We start from the raw sequence: 27,294 nt of genomic DNA on the forward strand, positions 1-27,294 counted from the left end.
TGTCTCATGGCATTTGAAACTCTGGGAGAACAGAGTGAGGCATAGTCAAAGAGACTTTGAAATCTGGAGGTCTGGAATTGAATGGCTATACCATAAAAGGCAACGGGTGTGTGATAGGGAGAGATGGGTGGTAGAGTGTAGGGGACAATATGTGGGGTTACACATATTCTACAACTGTGAGTATGTGTTGAAATAGGGCTAAAGAGAAAGAGGAGTATTTATACCAAATCCTCATATCACTACCAACGGCTAATGCGCTCCATCATTCATTCTCCTCCATGATTGCCGACATTGAGAATGTCTATGTCTAGAAACCTTTGTTCCGATCAACAAATGCTGCTAACCAATATCCTACCAACACCATGTACGGTGTCTTCTAAAGGGCTAAATGATGTGTGTGAAGGTTCCTGCAGCCTCCAGCTTTGCAAGCTAATCCAATCAAGATGGTGTGAAAGTAATTAAATGCCTGTCTGCCACTTCCTCAACTCTCTGGATGTGTCCAAAATGGCAACCTATTGCCTATATAGTGCCCTACTTTTGACCAGGGTGGCAGGGCCCATAGGGCTTTGGTCAAAAGTGGTGCAAAGGGAATGGGGTGCTATTTGGGACGTGGTCTCTGACTGTCTGACACTGGCAGACACGTAGCAGTCCATCCCCGACCACTGCATTTAGCCAGTCTGTGTCAGGACAGTGGGAGAAAAAAATATATACAGTAGTATATTTTCTACCCTTTTCAGAGGATAACTTTACATTGTTCTCTTGTATTGAAACAGTGTTTGTCTCTTGTTGTTATTGAATTCATTTAGTTTTTGTCTCATTTACCAAGAGGTTCGAAACCGTCTTTGACTAACTGTCCTATCTTCTACTTGCCACAATGAGAAGCTGTAGGAATCCCAGGCAGTCAAAGGACAGCCAGTGTGACGACACAAAAGAAAGAGTCTGTTGACAGAGGGACCCAGGGAACACCCATGGCTAGACCCAGACTGAGAGGAAGGAGGTTTGAAGTGGGAGAGAGAGGATTTGACAATTCGCTAATAAGGGGTCATTCAATAAATAAATAGTTACACAATCTGTGATACTCAGATATCAATATTTCAGGCCACAGTGTAGTCGTCCCAGCCCCTGGATCCTACCAAACAGAAATATAATCACTAGAATGGGTTTCCCCAATGAGGGCGCACTCCCCTTAAACTGCCCCTAATTTACACATTTTTAGCTACAACTTCACTTGAGCAAAGTGAGATGTAGAATCACTGATCTACAAAAAGTATTCCCTGCCAAATAATAAGCATAGCGCAATTAAGATTCATAGAGCTACGCCTCCCCTGGCTTACGGCACTGCTACACTACAGCCACCGGGCATCCAGCAATGCCATCAGCCATCAGCCATCAGCCATTGAGGGAACACTTCCTTTGAAATCAATGAAAGCTGCTATACTGCCCGCGTTGTGTCACGTCCAATGACAGCATTCAAGCTCAAGATTCGTAGATGTTCAATTCTCGACGGCTGACGCATTCTATCTTCTAGCCTGTGAATTGAAATAATGAGGGGGGGTTGATTTCGATTGGTCTTTTCTAGCAGGTAGAACGTCACATTGACACAATGCTGATGGCAACACAATCAGTGTGGCTGACTTGTTCGGCGATCCCCCCAAACCACAAATTCACACACAACCAGACATTGACTGACTGATTGGAGACAGCTTGTGTCAATTAAATAATATTTCCTAGGATGTTCTACCTGTAGCAGACCTACAGTAGTGGATAATGCTGGAAATACTGGTAAAAAAACAAAATAACTGGCATGTGATACTAAAGAGCCAGATAAGGTATCTATATTAAGGTAGCCAATGCTTGGTTACGATATTGTGGCTACTAAATGTGGAAGACTTGTGTAAAGAATTTGTTTGTTGAACCAACTTTAATTTATTGAATAGCTTGTAATGCAATTGAAGAAATGTGAATAGTTAAATCCAAATAAAAAAAGTGAACTTGGAACAAGATGAAAAAAATGGGTTGTATTTACATTATATATTGTATTGTATTTGTTATTTATTAGGTTTAACCAAAACGGAAACGAGTGTTGAAAGAAATAGGTTGCAACTTGAAATATCGGTTTGGTAATAATCAAATAAAACAGTTGGCAATGAATCGTATATATTTGGTTTCAGCAAATGTAGCATTTTTCAATTGAGAAAACCTAACTCATTTACTTGTGACCAGTTTTTTTGGTTGATCCAAACTGTCATTTTTTGTGTAATATCCATTCAGCTGTGTTTGGCATTCTCCGACGCCCGAGAAACTGATCCGAGAGGGGAGATGCAAGGCCATTATATTTCTAATGTTTATTACAGAACTAATGTAACCAGCTACATTTCCTCATGTTTCGCTTAAAGTTAATCTGCCATTTTACCAGGGAAAAGTAGGCTGGCTACACCGAGAAAAGTACTGGAGAAAAGTGGCTACACATCAGTCAAAGCGATGTCTTTTGATAGAATGCCAATTTGTGAATTCTCAAACGAGTGCAGAAGTGCAAATGAAGCACAAAATGTGTTTGATGCTGAGCAAAATGTACAATAAGAATATCTGTATTGTAGATCTGCGTTTAAAAAAATAATCAGTGTGAAAAAAACAAAGAATTCTGAGTTAAGGTGACCCTTAAGTTTAACTTGCTAGATATCTAAGTAAGTGGCTGAATTAATAAGGTGCACGGGGCATCATAATGTGTTCCCATGTTTGAGAAGTCAAAGCCCTTTGAATGAGAAGCCCTTTGAATGAGTTATCTGTACAGCTGCAACTGCAGCTTTGATTTCCTTGCGTTTGTTCTCCTCTCTGTTCTGGGCCGTCTGCTTCTCCCTGTCTTCTTCTCCGAGCAGAGCAGGCAGGCTCCTTGCCTTAGCGACTCCCAGACTCCACAGAGACACAGTCTGTGCACAGTACTGTCCTTCCTTCAGACAAGCATGCGTCCAAACTTGTTCATTTCATTTGCACAATGTCTTTCGTTCACATTTGCTTGAAAATGTCCAAACTCACCAAAAATGACATTCGGTAGCTCCTACCTATATATGTATAACTGTAACTTGATTGTCTGTCTTTTCAATTTGTGTATTTTCGTTTCCGCTCGTTAACATATTTAGCTAGCAGCCTCCATGGAAATTCTCTATTACAAAGTGCTAATATTGTTACCATTCTGGTAATAGAGCCCCTTCTGTACTTAGCCGGTAACACCGTAAATCCCGATGTGAGAGAAGGAAGGTATGAGGATATGAACATCTGGATACAGCCCAACCCTAGATTCAAGCATGGCGCTATAAAATATCTATAGATTTAAAAGTGTTTGTACTTTGACACTCTCAAGAGTTGGCTCACATTATGTGATACTACAGAAGTAGTATATGAAACCTAAAACACTTAAATAATCATGTTCTTTGAGACAATTCTTGACAAAACAAAATAATGAATGAGTCAGCCTGATGTGGAGCAGTAGAACTAAACTTTGGCCTTATCAAAGGCTTAACAAAACTGTACACACGTAGCAAAGGTCAATTTGTGAACGGTGCCTGACTTTGATCCAGTAGCAGGCAGAGACAACCCACTGCCATGTATTGACACTGACAACATCGCCAACATTCTGCGGAGCCATTCTCCTAATTAGAGCCAGAAGCTGTTTGTGTTTCCCGACCATATAGGCTATAAATAGGACCCCGCACGCGCATAGACGTGTGCACACATGCATGCACACACAGTCTGCATGAAGAGGCTCTGTCAGAAATGAAGAAGAGGCACCTGTCTAAGAGAGGCTGAGTTCAGGAGTAGCAGTCAGACTGTAAGCAATATTATCCAACATGAGGTTGCCCACAACATTACAACTCTATCTCCTCTGCACCGCCCTGTGAATCTTTTAACACTGTGGTTAAGTAAAAATAACATATCAACTGTGTGTGAGAGAGAGAGAGAGAGAGAGAGAGAGAGAGAGAGAGAACAGAGAGAGAGAGAGAGAGAACAGAGAGAGAGAGAGAGAACAGAGAGAACAGAGAGACAGAAGAGAACAGAACAGAACAGAGAGAGAGAACAGAGAGACAGAGAGAGAGAGAACAGAGAGAGAGAGAACAGAGGGAGAACAGAGAGAACAGAGAGAGAACAGAGAGAACAGAGAGAGAACAGAGAGAGAACAGAGAGAACAGAGAGAGAGAGAACAGAGAGAGAGAACAGAGAGAACAGAGAGAGAACAGAGAGAGAGAGAACAGAGAGAGAGAACAGAGAGAGAGAGAACAGAGAGAGAGAGAACAGAGAGAGAGAACAGAGAGAGAGAGATAACAGAGAGAGAACAGAGAGAGAGAGATAAAGAGAGAGAGAGAGAGAGAGAGAACAGAGAGAGAGAGAGAGAGAACAGAGAGAGAGAGAGAGAGAACAGAGAGAGAGAGAGAGAGATGTGGATGACTCGGTTTCTGAGGGAGTTTAATGCGCCATGTTTGTAGGATTGGCGGTAAATTGAGAGGACAGTCTTTTCCCCTCATGCGTTTCCAGACTCCTGACCCGTTAGTAATTGCTTGAGCTTGGGGGTCTGCCCTAACATAGCCCAGAATTCTATTCTCAGAAGACTTCATTTGCAGTGGCTTGATTCAAATGACTCTTTTACACGCAAGAACCATGATGTCCCAATAATCTGAGTGTGGCCCAGAATTACATAGGACCATGTGTCTGTTGGAGGTGGAGAGAGAGAGAGGGGTAAATACTACAGAGGGTTGCTTATGTTACATGTACAGAGTCATGCACATCTAATCTCTCACATAAAACTAAGTGTACTCTCTTTACAAATGTTATTGTTTTTTTATACAGAATAAAATTACAATGTAAGAGTTGTAAATCTGGTGTTGAATACACTGGGGGCAGCAGGTGAGTTCTCGCTCTCTGATTATGTTCAATGACCATTGAATGCTCAGTAGAAGCCGAAACCCAGAGGACAACATCCACTGTTGCAGGACATAACTCTGGCTTCCCCACTAGACAGAGTAAATGCCTGCAGTGTATATTTACCCAACAAAAGATTGTCTAGGAAGCAAATCAGTTAACAATGTGCACAATCCAAACCCATCTGAAGCACGTTGGTACATTTTCTTTTAAAGGGACTGGCATTTTTCTGATAGGGTCATAACTTTGGAAGTTTGGAAAAGGTGCTTGTACAACTGAGTTTGAGTGTTCGCTTCGATCTTATGAAAGAAACCAATACAGCAACAAATATGTGACAAGTGAATTTACTCCTCACAAATACAACAATTATGACTGGAAAGAGGGGAAGGTCTGAGGTGGGCTGGGCATGAGCGTTGCTCATTTCTCCACCTTGCATGTCCATTCATCCAACTAGACAAATGCATGTACCTATTGAATGTATTGTTACAGCAATAAGGTCCCTCTTTCACCTGCAGGCTTGAAATGAAACCAAAGGGCTACACTCCCACGATTCACTGCTCTCCATGGGAGAGAGGAAGACGGGGTGAGGTTAGAGAGCTTGAACCTAGAGCATGTTGAGTAGCCAGTAGAAGTGTTACGCAGAACATAGGGCATTTCTTGTCCTAACATGAAATGCCTAACATAAACCACAAAGCATAGGTCATTAATAGATCCGTCGGCTATGGGCTTTTTCTGTATAAAAGCTGGGTGAGTATGAAGGTGCCTGGTGATGTGAAGTCACTGTCCTCATCCAGTGGTCAAATTACCATCAAAATGGACTCTTGAGTAATGATTTCCTGGATGACTAAACCAGATTTAACAACATAGGGGAGTCACTGCTGTGTGACAGTATGACTAAGGCTCAGTGATATCATTGACTACCTCTGGCTATTTAAGTGTCCCTCCTCCCCAAAGAAACCTTCACACCGCGAAACACGGCAGAACAGGTCGTTGAGGGCTTCATTAGCAGTGCTTGATATTTCTAATCAAATAGCCAGGGATTTGTGTGTGTGTGTGTGTGTGTGTGTCAGACATTTTCCTTGTCTCTTCCTTTCTTCACTCATCACAGAAATACATTAGGGTAAGGGAAGACACTAGGATAGTGCTTTCTTGGCATAAAGTGATATCTCTCTGAATGCAAGGCTGGGACATAGGTCTACGGTTTAAAGACACCTCTAATTACCCTCAACGCTCTCCCCTACAGCACATTCTTGACCCATCTTTCCGGGCACTAATTGCGTTCCCTTAGTGACTCTGCTGTAGTTAGTAAACCAAAGGTATATGCATTAAAGATGTAGGATCTAAATTTGAAACTTGTAGTGCATTTGACATGTAAAAAAGCTTCTGAAGTTTGTAATTTCCACTTAGAAATTTCAGACTTGATTTTCCCTTCCGAAAAAAGTATCAGCCGCTACAAAAATGCCTATTAATTATAATCCAAATTAAGATCCTACATCTGTTCAAGTCTCTATCCTCTGGCTTATCACTAATCTCAATAAGTAAATGACCCCAAGGCAAAACAGTCCACAGTAGTAGTAAACACATTATATCAGCAGCTCTCACCTCGACACACCGTGCCGTTCTCCACCGCCTCGTGCCCAGCCTTGCACATACAGCGCCCAATGGGCACCATCCACTCCCCGTCCCCGTTACAGTAGAGCTTGATGGGCACATCCACCTCCTCCCCATTGGGCACACACACACCCCGCGCCGCCACCAGGGAGGTGCTCTCCGCCCCCGACAGGGTCTCAGGGAACACAGCGCCATTCTCGACCACGCGGGGGCACTTCCTGTAGAAGACGCGCACGGCGATGAGCGACATGCAGCTGCCGTAGTCCTGGAATGCCAGGTAGAAACCCTGGCGTGACACGGGGCCGAAGCTCCGTACCTCCCTGTTGATTTTCATCACCCGGCTGCCCAGGTCCACCTGGGAGAAGCTCTCGTCAGCTGCGATGGTGTCCACTTTAATCCAGGGGTTCTCCATCCAGGCCGGGGACACCTTATTGGCGGTGTCTGAGTCTGTCTCGTAGTAGTACAGGTTAAAAGTCTCTTTACAAGAGCCGGGGACGCTGGGGATGGAGCTGCAGTCGCGCACCGAGAACTTAATCTCCACGTGGATGCGCTGGGCGCCGCGCCGGCGGATGAACTTGGTGCGTACCCAGTTGTTCTGGTTGTTGTCAAAGACATTGCACACCTGGTAGGTGCGGATGGTATTCATATTCTCATCGTAGCCACTCACCTCCTCCCACTGCCAGGGACAGACAGAGCAAGAGGTCAGTTTAACATCCATGACCAGTGAAAAGTCAACATATTATTTGAATTACTTTGATTACTGGTCTTAAAAAAAACCAAAGAACCCATATCGTGATTAATGTCAAAATAAACGTACAATAAGATTCAGTTGATGTATCACTTGGCTCACAGCTTTCACACTGTTTATCTTCCTGGCATCACACACTTTATGAATTATTGATTTCAGTATGACAGGGCAATCTTCCTTCAGCAGAGTTAACAAAACAACATCGCAATTCCTCAGACAGCTCCCACTTTTACATTTTACATGAAAGGCACACGTAGGCAAATTTCCCCCAATTCACTTTGCTTAGAAGTTTATTTTATGAAATAAATTATTAACTCTAACCAACTACATCGGGGGGGGGGAGGTTCACACATGCTGTTTTGGGGCCTTTTGCAACCTATGACCGGATATATTGCTGCCCCTATTTGTATTCCGAACAACAATGCCGTATGAACATGGTAAACAAATAGGGGTACTTATTCCTGATATATGCTTTTGCTGTTGCTCTAAATTGGGCTTCTCATGGTGCTGCAGCTAGAGACGGTTCTGCAAAATGACAAAAAGTTTAAAAAGTTTACAAAATGGTGTGTCATATAATGAGATGCTTTGTTCTACTCACCCCCAATGCTGGATAGATAGTCCATCCCAGCTCTGCTGTTGCCGTCGTAGAGTCCATGAGTATTTCTACAGGGAAATCAAGATGAACAAGTTAATGTGGTATTAAAAATCACAACTGCAAAACAGGGCAACGAAGACAGCAAGACACATGTTACTGTCATTGTGAAATATTGTGGTGAGAGAATAGTATTAACTGTGTATGACTGACCAACGTCAAAAAGAGGATAAAAAAAAAAGTGTTTCTCTAGCCACATATGTACGTTCATCATTATCGCTAGAGGGTTGCAACAATGTTGCCTTCTCTCCCCTCTGTTCTTAGCGTTATATATGGAGTCTACACCTGTACATCTCTCTAAATAGATTAGATAATAACTTTATTATCCCCAAGGGGAAATGTTAGCTCTGTGCATACATAATCAAACATAGAGATGGGCATATGCAGACAATAAATACAGGTTCATGAGCGATCAATGATTAATCTGTAAACTACATACACTATACACATCAGTACACTCCGTCACTTAAAATGTTGCCAGGATGCAGTCGTGACAGCTCTGTTGGTTAATCATGATACTCCTAACATGGTCTGACAGAATTGCACAATTATGATCATAACACACTTTTGCGACTTGGTGTAGAGTGATATCGTAGGAGTATTGTGTTATGACCCGTGCCCCTGCTTTGTGTTGTTTCAGTGATGGTCTGTGTGCAGTCACGCTAAGGGGGCACAGTGACACTCTGCTGCACCTCAACCACTCTTAATACAGGAGGAACGGTAGTGAATGACTCTGCCTGGTGACATCTGCTGTCTCTCTCTCGCTTTCTCCCGCTCTTCAGTATCCGGACACACACGCACGCACACAGTGAAGCCCATAATCTCTCCTCTCACCACCCCCACCAGAAATGGAAGGGCAAGTAGGCTGTAAGTCTCCCCACTCTGCCTGTGTAGACTGACACATTTTAAATTATTCACAGGGTCCTATCAGTGAAGTGCTGCTGAGTGGAGAGATGGTACGAACAAGTATATTTAAGCCTTATATACTGGTAGGGAATACAGGAAGGGGGACAGGCCACAACCTACTCATACAGTGGTAAAACATAGGTTGGATCCCGATTATGTAGACTGAGCACAATTCTGTCTCTATAAAAATGGACCTGGATGGAAACCGTACTTGGAGGGAAAGGGTTAGAATAAGGGTTAGTTGTTTATCGAGTGTATTCCTCATGATAACACACTGCCTGGTACCCTCACATCTGCAGTTGAGAACAAAGTCTTATGGAAAGCCAATAGCATCAATGTCTGGTCCACAGGGACACTGCAACACTGTCTTCCACCCTAGAGAATTAACACTCGCCATTGCAAGGGCCATGATTTCCCACCGGCAACCACACAACTCGAGCAGGAAAATCTCCTGCTTTTACATTTCCCTATCAATTTGTCTCCAGTCAGGTCGCATGGTCTGGAAAAAAACAGCCCCCAATGCTCTCTCTAGCAAACATCTGTCTTCAACTGTTCAGTACATCATGATACCCACTATCAGATGAACTTCTGAATATTTTTTCCTCTAAAGATTTTTTCCATCTAGGGAGTTTTTCCTTGCCACGGTGCTGCTGATTGGTCTTTGGGATCTAGGCTAGGTTATTGTCGATGTAAGAATGATATATAAATAGCATTTGATTATTGGATTGATTTGTCCCACCATAGGTTGCTGAAAGGGAAGAGGCCGTGGCTGACCCTCCCAGTTCTGAGAACGTTCTAGGAACGTTAAACATGACGTTATCCTCGGGACATAGCCACAGAAAAAAATATGTTGTGGTGGCAGGTCCAGAGAAGTACTTGGGTGGACGAGATTTTGCTGCAGAGGAGTTTAAAGGTGGTGAACGATAGTGTCCCGTCCTCCCAGGCTGTCGGCCTGGTGTAGGATCAGATAGGGCCAAGTAGTGGAATAGTGGTGAGGTTTTAATGGGTGTGGGTTTAAATGGTAGGGATATTTTTCTTCCCTTTTCCCCTTCCCTGTTGTGCTAGTTCCCAGTTTGTTCCGGGGATGTCCCCAGGGACATTTATAGGACACTCTCAGGAAGTTGTGTCATGGACATGGTCCTGTGGAGATTTTGTCTAGTTACCGGTTTGTTCTGGGGACGTCCCCAGGGACGATTTTAGGATGCTCTTATAATGTACTTTCATGGTCCCCTGGAGGTTTTTGTATTGTTTCCAGTTTGTTCTGGCGATGACCCTAAAGACGTTTTCAGTACGTTCCCAATAAAATAAAATAAATCTGTCATCAGGACGTCGTGTGATTGAGCCAATGTAACATTCTCTGGGGGACCTTTGTGTAGTTCCCTGCAAGTTACCAGAACGTCACTCAGGACCATGTCAACATTTTTATGGGAAGTTCTCAGGACTTTAATTGTACTAGTCATTAGGATGTCGCATGATGATCCCAATGGAACTTTGGGGGACCTTTGTGTAGGTCATTGAGAACCATGTCATTGAGGACCATGTTAGGACGTTTGTAAGATGATCTCAAGACATTTGTTTCACCAGTCATCAGGACGTCACGTGGCGTTCCAGGTGTCCCAAACCAGAGTTTGTAAAGTTATTAATTGGTATGGGGGTTTTAAGGTAAGTGGGACGCTGTTCAGTTAAAATAATGTAAAACTCTTTAATCAATGACAATATGATTACATTTGACATGATTACCTAGTACCAAATACGTCTGTAGCATTCTCAGAAGTCCCCTACATAATCATTACCTATAATACATTTCTACACTTAGCAAAAGAGTACCATCTGCACTGCTATTTTAGTTAATCTCAATCTCATAATATTAATATCAAATATCAAATTCTCTCATCATTGACTTCATGTACTTGTTTCGGTATTTTGAGGGTTTTCTGGATAGTTGTCTAATGTTGGTGGGGAATATGATTCTGTTTTAATGTTACTCCTGAATCACTATGATAAATAAAATAGATAACTATTTTATTTCTCATAGGGATTCAGGAGAAACATTAAAACAGAATCAAATTCCCCACCAACATTAGACATCTTGTGTGTATTTTTCACCGAGCTGAGATTTATTTTGAAGTGCAAAGTGTAGGAATACAGTTGAAATCAGTCATTGACACAGACATGGTGGCGTAGCAGCAAGCTCGGAATGCTTTTAGACTTTTATTCAAGTAGTATTTTACTGGGTGACTTTCACTTTTACTTGAGTCATTTTCTATTTCGGTATCTAGTATACCTCGGTATCTATTTCGCTACCTAGTATATAGCTCCTGGATGGCAGGAAGCTTGGCCCCAGTGACGTACTGGGCTGTACACAGTACCCTCTGTAGGCTGTCTCATCATTGTTGGTGATCAGGCCTACCACCACTGTATCGTCAGCAAACTTGACGATGGTGCTTGGCCACGCAGTCGTGGGTGAACTGGGAGTACAGGAGGGTACTAAGCACGCACCCCTGAGGGGCCCCCGTGTTGAGGATCAGTGTGGCAGATGTGTTGTTGCCTACCCTTACCATCTTGGGGCGGCCTATCAGGAAGTCCAGGAACCAGTTGCAGAGGGAGGTGTTTAATCCCAGGGTCCTTAGCTTAGTGATGAGCTTTGTGGGCACTATAGTGTTGAATGCTGCACTGTAGTCAATGAACAGAATTCTCACATAGGTGTGCCTTTTGTCCAGGTGGGAAAGGGCAGTGTGGAGTGCGATTGAGATTGTGTCATTTTTGGATCTTTTGGGGCAGTATGCGAATTGGAGTGGGTCTAGTGTTTTCGGGATGATGGTATTGATGTGAGCCATGACCAGCCTTTCAAAGCACTTCATGGCTACCGATGTGAGTGCTACGGGGTGGTAGTCATTTAGGCAGGTTTCCTTCACTTTCTTGGGCACAGGGACTATGGTGGTCTGTTTGAGAGGTATTACAGACTTGCCCTGTTTAAAGGTCTTGCTCACATCGGCTACGGAGAGCGTGATCACACAGTCATCCGGAACAGCTGGTGCGCTCATGCATGCTTCAGTATTGCTTGCCTCAAAGCAAGCCTAAAAGGAATTTAGCCCGTCTGGTAGGCTCGCATCACTGGTCAGCTCGTGGCTGGGTTTCCCTTTGTAGTCCGTAATAGTTTGCAAGCCCTGCCAGAGCCGACGAGCGTCAGAGCCGGTGTAGTAAGATTCAGGATTCTTACTTAGACATTACGTGTGAATCAATATGTACCCAGTTAACCACCTACTGTACTAGCCTATTTGATTTCAGTGAAAACACAGAGGCAAAATTAGGTGCAAACCTTCTGGCTGCCAAGCAAAGCCAGCTCAGAGTGCTCGGTCATAACATTTAACAACAAGCCAACTAGCTAACTGCATCGTAATGCCCACAATAACAAAAGTGTGATGCCAGCAGGTCCTGAGCACTTGTTGAACTACAGTATGCACAATGAACTATTCTATTCAATATGTAACTACCATGTAAATACTCTGGGACCAACATTGTTCTCCAAAAGAAAGCATCTCTCAACAAATTAAACAATTAAAATGACAGCAACATGTCAGCAAACATCTGGGAAAATGACCAAGAATCTCTATTAAACTAGACAAATATGAACCATTACTATGTGTCTGTGTCAATTACATTACCACAAATATTCAATTTAATTCAAGTCAATTGCATGTCACCTCTGAAAGAATCCTTAAATACTTAGGGGAGTCTGAGCCATATACAATCTCTAGGGAAGTATGCTATAATGAGCCAATTACAGAACCATAATGGCCGATGATTCCAGTTTCATGTAAGCCACCTGTCGTAGAGAGGCAGTAACCACAGTGGAATAACCACAGTGGAATAACCACATGATTTATCCCCATTATCAACTGACCATAGAGGCTGAATGACATAATGTATACGGCATTACAACAGTAGGCATTTTATAGTCAAGTTCAGACAAAATGATTGGTCTCCAAATTGGGCCATTTTTCGGGTGATCAGTTCCTGTTAGTATCAGTGTGGATTAATGAGTAGCTGTGAGGGAGGGCGAGCCAGGTGTTGGTGCTGCCGCTGAACGGGAATAAAGAGGCCGGGAGCAGTGACCCGCTAAGAATTCCCATGGACTGAGCCTAGAGGGATTGGGAGGGGACCAAGTCTGAGTGGAAAGCACGGAGAAGGGAAAGAATTGGGTCTATGTGGATACTAGCTCCAGCTCTCCAAGTCATACAGTAGGCTCAAACTAATGCACAACAAGGCTCAAAATGCAAGGCATGCACAATCTGATGTACTGTAGCTGCAACAGGGGACAAAGGGAAGGGGGGTGACATTAGTTACTGCATGATGCCCTCCTTTCGTGCCTAGACATGTCATCAAAGCACTTCAGTTTCTGCTTGAGCCCAACCGAGTGTGCACAGTATGTCACAGAGATCTTGTCACACACGACACATGGAAGGCTATATTAAAGCTGAGTATTATAAATACTGTACGCGATAAAGAGGTTGTCTCGAAAATGTAACAGAGCTCTACCAGGCGGTTGAGAGTGTCATAATAGCAATGCCATATTAGAATGGCATTTTGCATAGCATTTTTACTCATCTCAACAATATTACAAAAATTACTTTAGGTCTGCTTCAGTGGCGTTCATTGGTAGGTAAACATTGTCAAACGACGACTAATTTCACAATTTTGCACATGAATATTCAATTGAATTGAAATGAATGTGTTTTCAGGTTTAGTTTAGTTTATTAGGATCCCCATCAGCTACTGCAGATGCAGATGCAGCAGATACTCTTCCTGGGGTCCACATAAAACATACAAATACATGACAAAGTACAGAACAGTTATAGACAAGAACAACATAAGATATTGCGTAAAATTACACAACCCTGCCCCTTAGAGGCTGCTGCCCTATATACATAGACTTGGAATCACTGGTCACTTTAATAATGGAACACTAGTTAGTCACTTTAATAATGTTTAAATAATGTTTACATACCACTTTACTCATCTCATATGTGCCACTCCCGACATTGCTCTTGCTAATATTGATATATTTCTTAATTCCATTATTTAACTTTTAGATTTACTACTGCACTGTTGGAGTTAGGAACACAAGCATTTCTGTCACGCCCTGGCCATAGAGAGCCTTTCATTCTCTATTTTGGTTAGGCCAGGGTGTGACTAGGGTGGGCATTCTAGTTTCTTTATTTCTATGTTTTCTATTTCTTTGTGTTTGGCCGGGTGTGGTTCTCAGAGGCAGCTGTCTATCGTCGTCTCTGATTGAGAATCATACTTAGGTAGCCTTTTCCCCACCTGGATTTGTGGGTAGTTGTTTTCTGTTTTGTGTTTCTGCACCTGACAGAACTGTTCGTTGTCGTTTTTGATCTTTGTTATTGTGTCCTACTGTTCAGATTTTAATAAACATCATACCCACCACCAATGGACCCAGCAGCTTGGTAAGGAGGAGCAGCGTGTAATGGACTCCTGGACATGGGAGGAAATCCTGGACGGGAAAGGACCCTGGAGGCAGGCTGGGGAGAATCGCCGTCCACGGGAGGAACTTGAAGCAGCTAAAGATGAGAGGCAGCATTATGAGGGAACACGGCTGGCAGCCCCCCCAAAAAATTTTTTTGGGGGGGTGGCACATGGGGAGTGTGGCAGAGTCAGGTTGGAGACCTGAGCCAACTCCCTGTGCTTACTGTGGCGGGCGTCATACTGGTCAGGCACCGTGTTATGCAGTGGAGCGCATGGTGTCTCCAGTACGTGTTCTTAGCCCGGTGCGCTACATCCCAGCTCCCCGCATCTGCCTGGCTAGGGTGAGCATCCATCCAGAAGGGATTGTGTCAGTCCTGCTCTCCAGACCTCCAGTACGTCTCTAGGGCCCAGGATATCCTGTGTCTCCAGTGCGTCTGCACAGCCCAGTGCGTCCTGTGCCTGCACCCCGCACGTGCCGGGCCAAAGTCACCATCCAGGCAGGATGGGTTGTGCAGGCTCTTAGCTCGAGACCTCCAGTGTGCCTCCACGGCCCAGTATATCCGGTGCCTCTGCCAAGGACAGGGCCTCCTGTAGGTCTCTCCAGCCTGGTGAGTTCTGTCCCTGCGCCCAGAACTAATCCTCTTGCATGTCTCCCCAGCCTGGTGAGCCGTGTGGCAGCTCCACGTACCAGACTGCCCATACGTCTCCTCTCTCCAGTGATGATCCATGGCAAGAAGCCTCCAGTGATGATCCATGGCAAGAAGCCTCCAGTGATGATCCATGGCAAGAAGCCTCCATTGATGATCCATGGCAAGAAGCCTCCAGTGATGATCCATGGCAAGAAGCCTCCAGTGGTGAGACATGGCACGAAGCCTCCAGCTACGTCCTCCAGAGCCTCCAGCTACGTCCTCCAGAGCCTCCAGCTACGTCCTCCAGAGCCTCCAGCGACGGTCTCCAGTCCGGGGCCCGCAACGAGGGTGCCCAGTCCGGGGCCCGCAACGAGGGGGCCCGTTACGAGGGTGCCCAGTCCGAGGCCCGTTACGAGGGTCCCCAGTCCGGGGTCGGCGGCAAGGGTCCCCGCACCAGAGCCACCGCCATAAAGGAAGCCTACCCAGACCCTCCCCTTTAGAGTCAGGTTTTGCGGCCGGAGTCTAGCATTCTAGTTTCTTTATTTCTATGTTTTCTATTTCTTTGTGTTTGGCCGGGTGTGGTTCTCAATCAGAGGCAGCTGTCTATCGTTGTCTCCGATTGAGAATCATACTTAGGTAGCATTTTCCCCACCTGGGTTTGTGGGTAGTTTTCTGTTTTGTGTTTCTGCACCTGACAGAACTGTTCGTTGTCGTTTTTGCTCTTTGTTATTTTGTTCTAGTGTTCAGATTTGAATAAACATCAGGAACACGTACCACGCTGCGCTTTGGTCCACCCCCTCTTCTTCAGACAAGCGTTACAATTTCACTAGACCCGCAATAACATCTGCTAAATATGTGTATGTGATCAATGAAATTGGATTTGAATTTAAATGAATAAGATTAAAGTTACATATAGCAAAAGACACCAAGAGAGCACAAAAATACTATTTATACTAGAGGTCGACCGATTAATCGGAATGGCAGATTAATTAGGGAAGATTTCAAGTTTTCATAACAATTGGTAATGGGCATTTTTGGACACCGATTATGGCCGATTACATTGCGCTCCACGAGGAGACTGCGTGGCAGGCTGACTACCTTTTACACCAATGCAGTAAGCCAAGGTAAGTTTCTAGCTAGCATTAAACTTATCTTAGAAAAAAAACAATCAATCTTAACATAATCACTAGTTAACTACACATGGTTGATGATATTACTAGTTTATCTAGCTTGTCCTACGTTGTATATAATCGATGCGGTGCCTGTTAATTTATCATCAAATCACAGCCTACTTCTCCAAACGGGTGATGATTTAACAAGCGCATTCGTGAAAAAAGCACTGTCGTTGCACCAATGTGTACCTAACCATAAACATCAATGCCTTTCAAAAAATCAATACACATGTATATATTTCCAAACCTGCATATTTAGTTAATATTGCCTGCTAACATGAATTTCTTTTAACTAGGGAAATTGTGTCACTTCTCTTGCGTTCTGTGCAAGCAGAGTCAGGGTGTTGCAGCAGTTTGTGCTGCCTGGCTCGTAGCGAACGGTGTGAAGACCATTTCTTCCTAACAAAGGCCGTAATTAATTTGCCATAATTGTACATAATTATGACATAACGTTGAATGTTGAGCAATGTAACAGCAATATTTAGACTTAGGGATGCCATCCATTAGATACAATACGGAACGGTTTCACGTTTTGTTTTCGAAATTATAGTTTCCGGATTTTACCATATTAATGACCTAAGGCTCGTATTTCTGTGTGTTATATTATAATTAAGTCTATGATTTGATATTTGATAGAGCAGTCTGACTGAGCGGTGGTAGGTAGCTTGCAGGCTCGTAAGCATTCATTCAAACAGCACCTACATTTGCCAGCAGCTCTTCGCTGTGCTTCAAGCATTGCACTGTTTATGACTTCATGCCTATCAACTCCCGAGATTAGGCTGGCAATACTATAGTGCCTATAAGAACATCCAATAGTCAAAGGTATATGAAATACAAATTGTATAGAGAGATAGTCCTATAATTCCTATGATAACTACAACCTAATACTTCTTACCTGGGAATATTGAAGACTCGTGTTAAAAGGAACCACCTGCTTTCATATGTTCTCATTTTCTGAGCAAGGAACTTAAACGTTAGCTTTTTTACATGGCAAATATTGCACTTTTACTTTCTCCTCCAAACACTTTGTTTTTGCATCATTTAAACCAAATTGAACATGTTACATTATTTACTTGAGACTAAATAGATTTTATTGATGTATTAAGTTAAAGTAAAAGCGTCTATTCAGTATTGTTGTAATTGTAATTATTACAAATAGATAAATAAAAATCGTCATCGGCTTTTTTTTATCTATACATAACTGAGCAATGCATTCAATGCAATCTGTTTTTGGTTTGAGTACCGTGAAGAAACCCATGGTGGAGTGTCTGCTGGGGTATGTATGTCTGCTCAAAGTGTATGTAAATAGATTATACAAGTGGTTAGGTATTTCCAACACACAAATGTTTCATAAAAAGACTAGAAGAGGAGTAGTCAATTTCTCCTCAACCATGAAAGACTATCATGCATGTTGGTGGTGTAGATGTACATTGCAATGTCCCTCAAAATGGTTCTTACATTTCATGTGATTCCAGGCTCTTCCACCATGTTTCCCACATGTACAGACTACAGTGCCTTCAAAAAGTACACAGACCTCTTAACTATTTCCACATTTTGTTATGTTACAGCCTTACTCTAAAATGGATCAAATTAAAATAAATCCTCAGTAATCTACACACAATACCCCATAATGACAAAGCAAAAACAAGTTTTTAGGAAGTTTTGCAAATTTATAAAAAACAGAAATACCTTATTTACATAGCTGTTAAATGACCCTGTACTATGAGACTCGAAATTGAGCTCAGGTGCATCCTGTTTCCATTGGTTTCCATTGATCATCCTTCAGATGTTTCTACAACTTGATTGGAGTCCACCTGTGGTACATTCAATTGGCATGCTTTGGAAAGGCACACACCTGTCTATGTAAGGTCCCAGAGGTGAACGTGCATGTCAGAGCAAATACCAAGCCATGAGGTCGAAGGAATTGTCCGTAAAGCTCAGAGACATGATTGTGTCGCGGCAAAGATCTAGCGAAGGGTGCCAAAAAACGTGTGCAGCATTGAAGGTCCCCAAGAACACAGTGGACTCCATCATTCTTAAATGGAAGAAGCTTGGAACCACTCTTTCAAGAGCTGGCCGCTCGGCCAAACTGAGCAATCGGGGGTGAAGGGAGGTGACCAAGAACCCGATAGTCACTCTGACAGAGCTCTAGAGTTCCTCTGTGGAGATGGGAGAACTTTCTAGAGGGACAACCCAAACTGGGGTACCGTTGGGGGTACCAACGGTGCCATCGGGGGTACGCCAAATAAAAATGTGATTCACATTTTTTTAAATAAACCTATATATATATATATATATATACAGTGGGGCAAAAAAGTATTTAGTCAGCCACCAATTGTGCACATTCTTCCACTTAAAAAGATGAGAGAGGCCTGTAATTTATCATCATAGGTACACCTCAACTATGACAGACAAAATGAGAAAAAAAAATCCTGAAAATCACATTGTAGAATTTTTTATGAATTTATTTGCAAATTATGGTGGAAAATAAGTATTTGGTCACCTACATACAAGCAAGATTTCTGGCTCTCACAGACCTGTAACTTCTTCTTTAAGAGGCTACTCTGTCCTCCACTCGTTACCTGTATTAATGGCACCTGTTTGAACTTGTTATCAGTATAAAAGACACCTGTCCACAACCTCAGTCACACTCCAAACTCCACTATGGCCAAGACCAAAGAGCTGTCAAAGGACACCAGAAACAAAATTGTAGACCTGCACCAGGCTGGGAAGACTGAATCTGCAATAGGTAAGCAGCTTGGTTTGAAGAAATCAACTGTGGGAGCAATTATTAGGAAATGGAAGACATACAAGACCACTGATAATCTCCCTCGATCTGGGGCTCCACGCAAGATCTCACCCCGTGGGGTCAAAATGATCACAAGAACGGTGAGCAAAAATCCCAGAACCACACGGGGGGACCTAGTGAATGACCTGCAGAGAGCTGGGACCAAAGTAACAAAGCCTAACATCAGTAACACACTACGCCGCCAGGGACTCAAATCCTGCAGTGCCAGACGTGTCCCCCTGCTTAAGCCAGTACATGTCCAGGCCCATCTGAAGTTTGCTAGAGAGCATTTGGATGATCCAGAAGAAGATTGGGAGAATGTCATATGGTCAGATGAAACCAAATTAGAACGTTTTGGTAAAAGCTCAACTCGTCGTGTTTGGAGGACAAAGAATGCTGAGTTGCATCCAAGAACACCATACCTACTGTGAAGCATGGGGGTGGAAACATCATGCTTTGGGGTTGTTTTTCTGCAAAGGGACCAGGAAGACTGATCTGTGTAAAGGAAAGAATGAATGGGGCCATGTATCGTGAGATTTTGAGTGAAAACCTCCTTCCATCAGCAAGGGCATTGAAGATGAAACGTGGCTGGGTCTTTCAGCATGACAATGATCCCAAATACACCGCCCGGGCAACGAAGGAGTGGCTTCTTCAAGGTCCTGGAGTGGCCTAGCCAGTCTCCAGATCTCAACCCCATAGAAAATCTTTGGAGGGAGTTGAAAGTCCATGTTGCCCAGCAACAGCCCCAAAACATCACTGCTCTAGAGGAGATCTGCATGGAGGAATGGGCCAAAATACCAGCAACAGTGTGTGAAAACCTTGTGAAGACTTACAGAAAACGTTTGACCTCTGTCATTGCCAACAAAGGGTATATAACAAAGTATTGAGATAAACTTTTGTTATTGACCAAATACTTATTTTCCACCATAATTTGCAAATAAATTCATTAAAAATCCTACAATGTGATCATAGTTGAAGTGTACCTATGATGAAAATTACAGGCCTCTCTCATCTTTTTAAGTGGGAGAACTTGCACAATTGGTGGCTGACTAAATACTTTTTTGCCCCACTGTATATATATATATATTTTTTTAAATAACAATTTCTTCACATTTTCAAACAATTTTTATTTTCCAAAGGGGCTATACATTTGGGTGAGGTTTTTCTCTCGCCTGAGTAGCCTCGTTTCACTGCCAAAAATAAAATTTAACCATCTAGTGTTCAGCGAAATAACAACACAATGTCAAATACAGGTAGCCCAGTCAAATAATTAACATCCAATCACATTAACCGTTACGCTCTCGTGAGAATTCCACTAACGGTCCGTATGTAGCCATCAGTGCTACACCTGCATCTGTCGATGACACAAGTTGTTCTGCTTCCGCAAGCACATCCAATGCTAGTATCAGTAATTCTACATTTGTTTTTAGCCCAGCTAGAGCATGGACACTGACCGCTGTGAATCTGATGTAGCCAAAGTTACTGCCCCCCTTACCCGGGAAAGCACCGAACAACAGACAGGGACGTTGGACCATTGAAGAGACTCAAATATGTATGTATACGCAAATATGTATATTGATTTGGGGTTCACTTATATTGGGAGTAGTGCCTTTCCTCAGCCACAGTGTGTTATATGTGCACAGATATACTCGATGAAACCTTCACTCTTGCGCAGACATTTAGAAACATGCCAATTTGAAAAATAATTTTTGAAAGAGAATTAAGATGACTTTCGAGTAGTAAGACTCGAAGTAGTAAGACATGTAAGACATGTATAAAAGCAATAGATACCATTAATAAGAAGGGGCCAGAAGCATCTTATAGGGTGAGCTACCGAGTGGCTAGGACAGGCAAGCCCCACACTATTGTGGAGGACTTCATTCTTCCTGCTGCTGAGGATATGGCTGGGACAATGCTGGGGGAAAAGGCCAAAAAAACTATACAGACAATGACATCAAACACTGTTTCACGACGCATCAGTGATATGGCAGGAGATGTTTTGAAACAATTACTGCTTCGCATACAAGCCAGTGAATTCTATGCGTTACAGCTGGATGAGTCAATAGAAGTGGCGGGCCTGGCACAGCTCCTGGTATATGTCCGTTACGTTTATGGGGGGTCAATTAAGGAAACCACTTCTGCAAACCACTGGAAACCAGGACAACAGGGAAGGATATTTTTAAAATACTGGACAGCTTTGTCACATCAAATGGACTTTGCTGGTCAAGACGTGTTGGTATCTGTACTGATGGCGCAAAAGCCATGACAGGGAGACATAGTGGAGTGGTAACGCGCGTGCAAGCAGTTATCCACTGAGAGGTTCTTGCTGCCAAAGGAATGCCTGACAGCTTGAAAGACGTTTTGGACACTACAGTGAAAATGGTTAACTTTGTTAAAGCAAGGCCCATGAACTCCCATGTATTTTCTGCACTATGCAATGATATGGGCAGCGACCATGTACCGCTTTTACAACATACAGAAGTGGTTATCAACGGGCAGAGTATTGACACATTTTTAAAATTGAGAGATGAGCTTAAAGTTTTCTTTACTGACCATAATTAACACTTGTCTGACCGCTTGCATGATGACGAGTTTCTCACACGACTGGCCTATCTGGGTGATGTTTTTTCTCGCCTGAATGATCTGAATCTAGGAGTACAGGGACTCTCCGCAACTATATTCAATGTCCGGTACAAAATTGAGACAATGATTAAGAAGTTGGAGCTCTTCTCTGTCTGCATTAACAAGGACAACACAAGTCTTTCCATCATAACATTGCAAAAATCAGAAATGTTCTGTCCAAAAATGATGCAGAAAAATCATCCGCGCTTTTGTCACTTCTAGATTAGACTACTGCAATGCTCTACTTTCCGGCTACCCGGATAAAGCACTAAATAAACTTCAGTGAGTGCTAAATAAGGCTGCTAGAGTCCTGACTAGAACCAAAAAAAAATATCATATTACTCCAGTGCTAGCCTCCCTACACTGGCTTCCTGTTAAGGCAAGGGCTGATTTCAAGGTTTTACTGCTAACCTACAAAGTATTACATGGGCTTGCTCCTACCTATCTTTCCGATTTGGTCCTGCCGTACATACTCTACGGTCACAAGACGCAGGCCTCCTAATTGTCCCTAGAATTTCTAAGCAAACAGCTGGAGGCAGGGCTTTCTCTTATAGAGCTCCATTTTTATGGAATGGTCTACCTACCCATGTGAGAGACGCAGACTCGGTCTCAACCTTTAAGTCTTTATTGAAGACTCATCTCTTCAGTAGGTCCTATGATTGAGTGTAGTTTGGCCCAGGAGTGTGAAGGTGAGCGGAAAGGGACTGGAGCAACAAACCACCCTTGTTGTCTCTGCCTGGCCGGTTCCCCTCTCTCCACTGGGATTCTGTGCCTCTAACGCTATTACAGGGGCTGAGTCACTGGCTTACTGGTGCTCTTCCATGCCGTCCTTAGGAGGGGTGTGTCACTTGAGTGGGTTGAGTCACTGACGTGGTCCTCCTGTCTGGGTTTAGTGCCCCCCCTTGGGTTGTGCCGTGGTGGATATCTTTGTGGGCTATACTCGGCCTTGTCTCAGGATGGTAAATTGGTGGTTGAAGATATCCCTCTAGTGGTGTGGGGGCTGTGCTTTGGCAAAGTGGGTGGGGTTATATCCTGCCTGTTTGGCCCTGTCCGGGGGTATCATCGGATGGGGCCACAGTGTCTCCTGACCTCTCCTGTCTCAGCCTCCAGTATTTATGCTGCAGTAGTTTATGTGTCGGGGGGCTAGGGTCAATCTGTTATATCTGGAGTATTTCTCCTGTCTTATCCGATGTCCTGTGTGAATTTAAGTATGCTCTCTGTAATTCTCTCTTTCTTTCTTTCTCTCTCTCGGAGGACCTGAGCCTGAGGACCATGCCTCTGGACAACCTGGCATGATGACTCCTTGCTGTCCCCAGTCCACCTGCTCCAGTTTCAACTGTTCTGCCTGCGGCTATGGAACCCTGACCTGTTCACCGGACGTGCTACCTGTCCCAGACCTGCTGTTTTCAACTCTCTAGAAACAGCAGGAGCGGTAGAGATACTCTCAATGATCGCCTATGAAAAGCCAACTGACATCTACTCCTGAGGTGCTGACCTGTTGCACCCTCGAAAACTACTGTGATTATTATTATTAGACCATGCTGGCCATTTATGAACATTTGAACATCTTGGACATGTTCTGTTATAATCTCCACCTGGCACAGCCAGAAGAGGACTGGCCACCCCTCATAGCCTGGTTCCTCTCTAGGTTTCTTCCTAGGTTTTGATCTTTCTAGGGAGTTTTTCCTAGCCATCGTGCTTCTACACCTGCATTGCTTGCTGTTTGGGGTTTTATGCTGGGTTTCTGTACACTGCACTTTGAGATATCAGCTGATGTAAGAAGGGCTATCTAAATACATTTGATTTGATTTGATTTTGATCATTGTATGATTTTTTGTGTGCAAATGAACTCAAGCTTACATACAATGTCAAATGTGATCGAGCGAAGCACCTGAGTGAGTTGGGTGCGCAATTACGAAGGTACTTTCCAAAAACAGATGACACAAACAACTGGATTCGTTATCCCTTTCATGCCCTGCCTCCAGTCCACTTACCGATATCTGAACAAGAGAGCCTCATCGAAATTGCAACAAGCAGTTCTGTGAAAATTGAATTTAATCAGAAGCTACTGGCAGATTTCTGGATTGGGTTGCACTCAGAGTATCCTGCCTTGGCAAATCGCACTGTTAAGACACTGATGCCTTTTGCAACCAAGTACCTATGTGAGAGTGGATTCTCGGCCCTCACTAGCATGAAAACTAGATACAGGCAGAGACTGTGTGTGGGAAATGTTTTAAGAAAGAGACACTCCAATACAACCCAACATTGCAGAGTTATGTGCATCCTTTCAAACACACCCTTCTCATTAGCCTGTGGTGAGTTACTCACAATTTTAAAATGAACAGATAAAGTTGTATATGTAAGATGGCTAAATGAAGAGCAACATGATTGATTATTATATTATTATTTGTGCCCTGGTTGTAACGTCTGCTTCCAACTCACACTCTCAAACACATAGATCCCCTGAACGCAGCTCACTCTCCAGATCCCAATCACCTGAATTCTGATCACCTGTTCACACAACTGTATGTCATTTAACACACTATTTAGTTCAGTTCTTTGCACCCCATCATTGTGAGGTATTGTTTGTTTTGTTACACTGTCTAGTCGGAGTGCTGTTTATTTCCGTAGTAGTCCTCCCGTGTATCATAGTTTTTGGCCATCATTCCCTGCCTGCACTTTTGCCTATCAGATTTCCTGTCATCAACCTCTTGCCTGATATCCAGGACTAGGTTATTAGCCTTTTCCCTGCCTGTACTGTTACCTTTTAGGAATCCCTGTGTGTGACATTCTGCCTGCCCCTGGACCCAGCTACCTGCCTCCTCTTGTTATCCTTTACTAAGAAACACCTGTGGCGCCCTGTGCTTGAAACCAGCACTCTGTCTCCCATCGTACTCATTACACTGGTCCTATAAGTGTTCCTTGTCACTTCTCACGAGCTGGGTTATGACAAAAACGCACACTCATTCTATTGTTTAATAAATGTATCGTATAGTGTGTGTGTGTGTGTGTGTGTGTGTGTGTGTGGCAGGCTTACAATGATGGCAAAAAATAACATTTGAGAGTGTGCTGACCCTGGTGCTAGAGGGGGTACGCAGCTGAACGTTTGAAGGGGTACGGCACTATAAAAAGATTGGGAACCACTGTGGTAGAGTGACCAGACGGAAGCCACTCCTCAGTAAAAGGGACATGACAACCCGCTTGGAGTTTGCCAAAAGGCACCTAAAGGCTCTCAAACCATGAGAAACAAGATTCTCTGGTCTGATAAAACCAAGACTGAACTCAATGGCCTTAATGCCAAGTGTATTCTTCTGGAGGAAACCTGGTACCAGCCTTACGGTGAAGCATGGTGGTGGCAGCATCATGCTGTGGGGATGTTTTTCAGCGGCAGAGATTGAGAGACTAGCCAGGATCGATGCAAAGATGAACGAAGCAAAGTACAGAGAGATCCTTGATGAAAACCTGCTCCAGTGCACTCATGACCTCAGACTGGAGTGAAGGTTCACCTTCCAACCTAATCGAACGTCTCTGGAGAGACCTGAAAATAGTTGTGCAGCAACACTCCCCATCCAACCTGACAGAGCTTGAGAGGATCTGCAGAGAATAATGGGATAAACTCCACAAATACAGGTGTGGCAAGCTTGTAGCGTCATACCCACGAAGACTCGAGGCTGTAATTGCTGCCAAAGGTGCTTTAACAAAGTACTGAGTAAAGGGTCTGAATACTTATGTAAATGTGATATTTCAACAACAAAAAATATTTATACATTTGCTTTTTTTTTTTAAAGATATATTTTTGCTTTGTGATTATGAGGTATTGTGTGTAGATTGATGAGGGGGGCTATTTAATCCATTTTAGAATAAGGCCTAACAAAATGGATCTAACAAAATGTAGAAAAAGTCAAGGGGTCTGAATACTTCCTGAAGGCACTGTATATTTTGAGATAATATATGACAGAGTGCAGTTTTTTATTACTATTAAAGTCATATTTATCGGTGACCTTAAGTCTGAATATTGATTAATAGACCGCATGAGTCATGAAGTGTGGTTAATCCAATTTATGTTGTCTAATGTCGTGTGTTGTCAACAATTAAATAATATTTTTCACCAAAAGAATACTTTAAAAAAAATATATATATTTTTTTTTAAAGTATTCTTTTGGTGAAAAATATGATTTAATATATATATATATATATATATATATATTCTTAGTCCACCATACCTTTTAATGGAATATTAACTACCTGGTTGAGAACATTGTTACAAAATTCTAGCTTTTAGCCTTTTTACATTTGAACTATTTATTTTCTTATTCCTACTCATCTCTACTAACATTCCTGCCTTTTATCCCATATCGTCGGTGACTATCTTCGGTGACTGATTTAGAGTTTTCTTAAAGTTAGAGTGCCACAACGCTCAACTGCAGCAACCCGAAAAGTATCCAAATTAAATGAATTGATACAGGAGGGAGTGGGGAGTTGACCAATCACTTTCAAGTGAAGATTGATTTCATACTCACTTCTAATTCTATTGTCAAAACATGCTCTACCAGCCTGTTGAGAATATGGTCAAAGGGATAGACAAATCCCCCATTATCTACCGCCCCATAAGTATTCTTAAACCAGAATTTAACATGCGAGAGGGAGAGGGGAATAAAGTTAGAGGTCTCTCTCCCACTCTCTGGCTCCACGTCCCCCTCCCCACTGTCTGACTCCATCTGTCCCTGCATTCCTACAATATAGAGCTCCCTCTTTCCTTCTCTCACTGTCTTTCTCTCCATATTTCAATGAAAAGTAGGGCACCGAGGAGGAGAGAGTAACTAAGTCCAGCACACATAATCCTTGCAGGCTGCGCCATGCTCTGTACGCCACACTGGATTAAACCCAGGGGACACATCGCTGGGCTTCACTCACTGGCTTTTATGTCAATGTGCCTCCCGCCACACTGAAACTCTCAGTCCCACATTTCTTATTTATCCATTTTATGGCCCTGCTTCTTCTGCTGCTTTTATATATATCTTTATTTTATTTTATTTAACCAGGCAAGTCAGTTAAGAACAAATTCTTATTTACAATGACGGCTTAACCCGGCCAAACCCAGACAACGCTGGGTCAATTGTGTGCCGCCCGATGGGACTCCCAATCAAGGCCGGATGTGATACAGCCTAGATTCAAACCAGGGACTGTAGTGACGGCTCTTGCACTGAGATGCAGTGCCTTAGACCCCTGTGCCACTTGGGAGCCCAATATTAGCATTGTATTAGCATTGCATTATATTAGCATTGCAGGGGAACATCCCAGGGTTATGGCATGTTCCACTAAAGCACACACAGAGACCAGCCTGCATCAGAGACTGCAGAGAGAGATGGCACATTTGGACTAAATGGCTCAAAGCATCTTGGCTCATGCATATTCCTCCAAGGCTACAAATTGAATCAAAGTGCAATATCTATTTACTCAGGTTGATAACAGCAGCACATTGTTAATACTGATGATGCTCATTCAATATCTTGGTGCATCCTGAAAGATTACGATGGCAAGAAATGGTGAAACTGTGCCATTGACAAGTTTGCGAGATTTCTACCGTCCGAAGAATGGGGCCTCTGATAATCTAAATAAATGATCTCTAAGCAGATGTTATTGCATTATTCGGAGTAGACATTCTCAAGTTCATGGCCTATGAATTTATACTGGCAGGTAGTCAGCTAAGAATCAAAACAGTCTTATGCAATTTGACATCTTTAAAATCATTGTCTGTTTTCCCAAGA

At 43.2% G+C, this 27,294-nt stretch overlaps 1 protein-coding gene across 5 annotated transcripts in view; it reads right to left on the reverse strand.

Moving 5' to 3' along the window:
- LOC112215879 (ephrin type-B receptor 2) overlaps window positions 1–27,294 on the reverse strand; it is a 67,319-nt gene that overhangs the window by 18,539 nt on the left and 21,486 nt on the right. For 4 of the 5 annotated variants that reach the window (XM_024375331.2, XM_024375333.2, XM_024375332.2 and 1 more), the window contains exons 2-3: window positions 7,869–7,933; window positions 6,514–7,198 (exon numbers count right to left, since the gene is read on the reverse strand). In XM_024375331.2, coding sequence (XP_024231099.1) covers window positions 6,514–7,198; window positions 7,869–7,933 — 750 coding nt within the window. Of the gene's footprint in view, window positions 1–6,513; window positions 7,796–7,868; window positions 7,934–27,294 lie in introns of all 5 variants that reach the window. The other variant, XM_024375335.2, reaches the window with a different exon arrangement.

The sequence above is a fragment of the Oncorhynchus tshawytscha genome, linkage group LG16, assembly GCF_018296145.1.
Source record: "Oncorhynchus tshawytscha isolate Ot180627B linkage group LG16, Otsh_v2.0, whole genome shotgun sequence".
In the NCBI taxonomy this organism is placed as follows: Eukaryota; Metazoa; Chordata; class Actinopteri; order Salmoniformes; family Salmonidae; genus Oncorhynchus; species Oncorhynchus tshawytscha.